Source organism: Garra rufa, chromosome 19, assembly GCF_049309525.1.
Source record: "Garra rufa chromosome 19, GarRuf1.0, whole genome shotgun sequence".
Lineage (NCBI taxonomy): Eukaryota > Metazoa > Chordata > Actinopteri > Cypriniformes > Cyprinidae > Garra > Garra rufa.
In genome coordinates, this window is record NC_133379.1 from 13,036,436 (window position 1) to 13,042,435 (window position 6,000).

At 40.4% G+C, this 6,000-nt stretch overlaps 1 protein-coding gene across 1 annotated transcript in view; it reads right to left on the minus strand.

The window, feature by feature from the left end:
* Window positions 1–4,696, minus strand: part of oatx (organic anion transporter X) — a 33,326-nt gene extending 28,630 nt beyond the window's left edge. The window contains exon 1 of the mRNA XM_073824563.1: window positions 4,149–4,696. Within this exon, the coding sequence (XP_073680664.1) occupies window positions 4,149–4,529 (381 nt within the window). The 5' untranslated portion in view covers window positions 4,530–4,696. The remainder of the gene's footprint in view (window positions 1–4,148) is intronic.
* Between the last annotated feature and the right edge of the window lie 1,304 nt (window positions 4,697–6,000).

Below are 6,000 nucleotides of genomic sequence, written 5' to 3' on the forward strand. Positions count from 1 at the left end.
CCACGCCGCTTACCCGAAGGTAAATTACAACCGTTACCTATTCCCCGCCGACCCTGGACACACTTGGGCATTGACTTCGCCACAGACCTGCCCCCCTCTCAGGGTTACACCACAATTTTAGTGGTAGTCGATCGATTCTCGAAAGCTTGCAAATTAATACCTCTCAAAGGTCTCCCCACAGCACTAGAAACCGCAGAGGCACTATTCCACAATGTATTCCGGAACTTCGGACTCCCAGAAGACATCGTGTCCGATCGGGGACCCCAATTCATTTCCAGGGTCTGGCGGGCCTTCTTCCAACTTCTGGGTACCACAGTCAGCCTGTCATCCGGATATCACCCTCAAACGAACGGGCAGACCGAACGGAAAATACAGGAAATCTCCCGCTACCTTCGGACGTACTGTTCCCAACATCAAAACACCTGGAGCCAGTATCTACCGTGGGCTGAGTATGCGCAAAATTCCCTCCGTCAAACCTCTACTGGTCTAACCCCATTCCAATGCATTCTAGGTTATCAACCAGCTCTGTTTCCATGGACTGGAGAGTCCTCCGAGGTGCCCGCGGTAGATCACTGGTTCCGAGAGAGCGAGAGGGTGTGGGACTCAGCGCACGTCCATCTCCAGCGGGCAGTACGGAGGCATACGGAACATGCCAACCGCCGTAGGTTACCCAACCCAGTTTACCTCCCCGGGGACCAGGTATGGTTGTCCACTCGAGACATACGCCTCCGGCTGCCCAGTAGGAAGCTGAGTCCCCGCTACATAGGGCCCTTCACCGTGCACTCACAGATCAACCCTGTCACCTACCGTCTAAACCTACCTCCACATTACAGAATCGCCCCCTCGTTTCACGTTTCCCTACTCAAGCGCCACACTGAACCCCTGTTCCCTTCCTCCACAGAGTCGGAGTCACCTCCTCCTCCCGACCCGCCAGAGATCCTTGGAGATAACATCTACCAAGTCCAAGAAATCCTAGACTCCCGGCGGCGGAACGGCCAGCTCCAGTACCTAGTGGACTGGGAGGGGTTCGGACCCGAGGAGAGATCGTGGATACCCCGTGACGACATCCTGGACCCGACTCTCCTCGAGGAATTCCACCGCCAACATCCCGAACGCCCAGCTCCCAGAGGTCGTGGTCGTCCCCGTCGCCGTTCTTGGGTGCCAGGAGTCACCCGTGGAGGAGGGGGTGATGTCACACCCTCTGCACGTTCCCTCAGCCCCAATCACCACGATCCTCCACCAACCAGCCAATCACCACCACAGCACACCCGTGAACCATCACCAGAATACTAATCACCGTCACCTGCACCAGCAATCACCACACCCTTTATATACCTACCTCTGCCACTCACTCATCGGCTGGTATCGAAGTTGCATGGATGCTTCTCTGTGGATCTTCTCTCCCTCCTGTTGTCTCTCCTGTGCTCCTCGTGGATTCTTCCGATGTTCTCCTGTGCTCCTCGTGGATTGCTCTGATGTTCTCCTGTGATACACGTTAATCGTGTTAAAGGGAAGTGACTATTGCTAACGCTATGATCCTTATGAACTTGAACTCACCTGTTGTGTTTGTTTGAAGATTTGACCACAGAGACCTTATTTCACCCGATTGCACGTGTGTTGTACTGTGCACGTTTGTTAATAAATACCTTGAAAGATACTCACCTTCTCCCTTTGTGTGTGGTCGTGACAGAAACAAGACAATAAATCTAAGTAAGAGAAGCATTTTTTGCAGTGTATAAGGCAAGGTTCAAAAAGAAATGATTGATTCAGTCAATGTGGAAGAACTTCTGGAAGTCCTAGTTCCAGCTGAACACCTCTGGAGTGACTTTAAATGCAGACCTTGAGCCAAAAACTCATCACCAAACACTACTTGTACATACACTATATGGACAAGAGTATTGGGACACCCCTTCTTTAGAACAGAAAAGGGCAATTCCAAAACTGTGGCAACAAAGATGGAAAACAATTCATGTATTAATAAATTGTATTTCCGTTGTCTCTGTTTCAACCGTTTTGGAAGTGTCTAAAATGACTGGACCCATATTTACAAGTCATTAGTGTTTGGTGATGAGTTTTTGGCTCAAAGTCTGCATTTAAAGTCACTCCAGAGGTGTTCAGATGGGATTAGGAATTTCTGCAGACCAGACAAATTCTTCCACACTGACTGAATCAATCATTTCTTTTTGAACCTTGCCTTATACACAGAGGCATTGTCATGTTAGAATAGAAAATTATTGGCAATATAGTGTATCTTTATCACCAGAAATGGGTAGTAACTCATTACATGTAATCCAAAAATTGTTAGATTAAATTACATTTTAAAATACGTGATTGTTTGTTTTTTTCCTTCCTAACGCCATTCCAGCATCTATGGCTATATTCATGTTGAGAATAAGTAACACAAATCTGTTATAAACACAAGTCAAGGGACAATTAGCCTCTTTCACACTTCCGTGTTTTTGGCTTCTGGATTGGCGTTTCCAGGGTAAAAGTCGTACTTAACAAGAGTAACTTCGGGAATCAAAGTCTATTTTTACAAAATAGATACTATAACATATATTGGTGTTTTACTCTACAAAGAGCAAACATTTCTACAAAAACTTTGCGTCAACTTTGGGTCATCACAAATACTATGTTTATTTAATTCTGAATGTTGTCACTTATAATTCAGTACATTTTTGAGTTTTGCCATTGCCGACTCTTCACGCGAAATCTTTTTGCTATTATTATTATTAAAATAATATTGTATTTTCTACTTGCTCTCCTTTGCACTATTAACATGTATGTTGCGTAATGTGCCCAGGGATATACATACAGTAATAAAATAATATACTGTAATTCTAAACAAGAGATGACTCCGATTAATGGCTTTATTCCTATTGGACTGGGATTACGTTGTTGTGTTAAGTTTATATGCATCAACCAAACTCAGAATTGTTTAATTTATTCTTGAAAAAATGTGCATTTGGATATAAAGACTCGAACCAGGAACTTTCTTGCTGTGCTTTAAAATACTCGTAATCAGTCTAGAGTTACTTTTTTATGGATTACATGATTACATATGATTCATACTTTAATGATTCTCCCTAATTCCTCTTTGTGATCTTTTAAATGTTCCTTTACAAAAATAGCCTACTGCTTATATACATTCAGAAAGTCTTCAAGTGTTGTGGACACTCACACAAAGATCAATCATTAGTCAGAAGTGTCAAAAGACACTGTTAAGTGTTTCTTTTATAGCACCTTATCTATTTGTGTCAGTAGATTTCAGTTACAACCCTGTCTATATTCTAAAGGTTTTTACAGAGGGATTTGTTCATATATGTGACACTGGACCACAAAACCAGTCATAAGTGTAAATTTGTCGAAATTGAGATTCTTATGTCATCTGAAAGCTGAGCAAATAAGCTCAACATTGATATATTGTTTGTTAAAATATGACAATGTTTGTCTGAGATACAACTATTTGAAAACCTGGAATCTGAGGGTGCAAAAAAAAATCTAAATATTGAGAAAATCGCCCTTAAAGTTGTCCAAATGAAGTTCTTATCAATGCATACTACTAATAAAAAATCAAGTTTTTATATATCTATGGTAGAAAATTTACAAAATATCTTCATAGAACATGATTTTTACTTAATAATATGCTAATGATTTTTGGCATAAAAGAAAAATCGATAATTTTAACCTATACTATAACTATAAAATAATATTTTTGGCTATTGCTACAAATATCACATATAATTTGCTTGATTATAAACAACATTTTATTCCCCCCAAAATTGTAAAAAAATACATTGTTTTCTATCTGTTCTAAGTTTTTCTGAATTATGGAGTGACAATATGAGATACCCAAAATCCCCTCTGTAAAAACATTTGACTCTAACATGTCAAAAAAAATCAAACAAGAATTTTGAAACTGACTTCATCCAGTGTTTAGATTTTTGTACTAGAAATGTATGCAAATTAGTGCATATTTAAACCTAACATTTTAGAAACTTGTAATACAAAAAATGTTTGCAATTATCAACTGGGTGATAAGTAAGGGGATAACTATTAGTTATTTTTTTTACCATATTCACCTGCTGTGTCTTGCCTTAATGACCTAGAAATGTAGTAATTCGTGTCAGAACTTGGAAACTACTTACTTCTGAAACTATAGAGGAGATGAAATCAGTCTTGTCATATGTCCAGCCCTCAACACAATCCTCTGTCTGCAGGTCAGTAGCATTTGTGTGACCCGGCGTGTCTGTGAATAAATGCCATTGAGGCTCGGTGTACCGGGAGCATTTGGACAGTTTGAGTGATGAATCCAGTGGGATAAACGCGTGCAGCAGGGTCACCGTGCTTTCGTTCAACGCCGCCGTTACATTGGGGATGCGACAGTGATGCTCCGGTATACCAGCGGCGAAGTTGTTCAGTAAATTCTGGCTAGCCATTAGAAGACCCGGGATGGACAGAAGAGTGACATGAATCCATTGAAAGCGTCCAAACCCTCCAGTTTCATCCAGGAGATCTGCAAAACCCATATTGGTACTGAACTATTTCTAAATTTCTAGATCTCCTATATATATTTCTCCTCTCATCAGCAGACTGTCACAACCACGACTGAACTCTCAGGGTTACGTAAAAATACGCAAACAGCTTATTTAAAACTTTGAATGATTAATTTTGAGGTTAATCATTGCCAAAGACGTTTCTGATTTCTGAACGCGAAACATTTTCCAAACACAGAGCTGAAGTGAATTAAAAGTCACCCCCTCCATGACACACACACACATACAACACAGTAATGAAGTTTTAATCTGATTAAAATACCCTGCACTGGAATTTTCATAAAGAGCTTGTGCAGGACAAATGACCTTGACAAAATAAGCCAGGTTTTTTCATTTTCTGCGTCTTTTTATATAAATACGAAAACTGTGTTCTTGTAAAGTGCACTTTAAAAATGGTTATCCACCTAAATTGTGCTTCTACACTGCAAAAAGTAATTTTCTTACTTAGATGTTTCGTCTTGTTTCCAGCCAAAATATCTAAAAATTCTTGAATCAGAAAGGATTTTCTAGACAAGTAAAAATCATTGTCTTGTTTTTAGTAAAGTGAGTTTATGCTTAAAACATGCAAAATAATCTGCCAGTGGGGTAAGAAAAATAATCTAGTTGTCTGCTTAAAATAAGATTTTTTTTTTTTACCCCATTGGCAGATTATTAAATGGCAAAAAACGGCACAAAATTTTCTGAGAATTAGCTGACTTCCTGTTGGGATTCAGATTTCATATCAGGAGACATATTTGTAGGTATTGGTGTATTACATGTGTCTGCTGAATTTCATCCATGTATGTGAAATGTACCTCGAGGTGCACTTCATTGAAAATGTATTATGTGCATTTTGCCATGCTCTCTTCTGAAACCCATATCAGATGCACATTTTCCCACTGCACTGCAAAAATGCTTTTCTAGCTTAGATTTTTTTGTCTTGTTTCCAGCCAAAATATCTACAAATTCTTAAATCAAGAAGGATTTTCTAGAAAAGTAAAAATGATTGTCTTGTTTTCAGCAAAAATAGTCAAAATTAAGTGCATCTTTGCTTGAAACAAGCAAAGTAATCTGCCAATGGGGTAAGAAAAATAATCTTGTTTTCTGTTTACACCTATCCTTGTCATTAGTCACTCTATATAGGTTGTTTGCTCCTGAGTTTCTTTGTGTTGTCTTATTGCTATTTTGGTTCCCTATCAGTCGGTTCCTTCGACGTCTCGTCGAGACCGACGAATTGGGATATCGCCTGGATAGACCAATCTACTTCGTGTGTATACAAACGAGCCAATGAATATTGGCATGCATGATTGCAGCCAGCTGCGGCTGATCACAGCGTGAGCATATAATGCGCAGCAGGTGCATGCATCATCAAGCTTTCGCTTCGGAGCTGGACCATTTCTACAGTGGGACGAGTCAGAAGCACATCTACCTCCTTTCTCTTTTGTGTTGGCGGCACGGCGCTTCA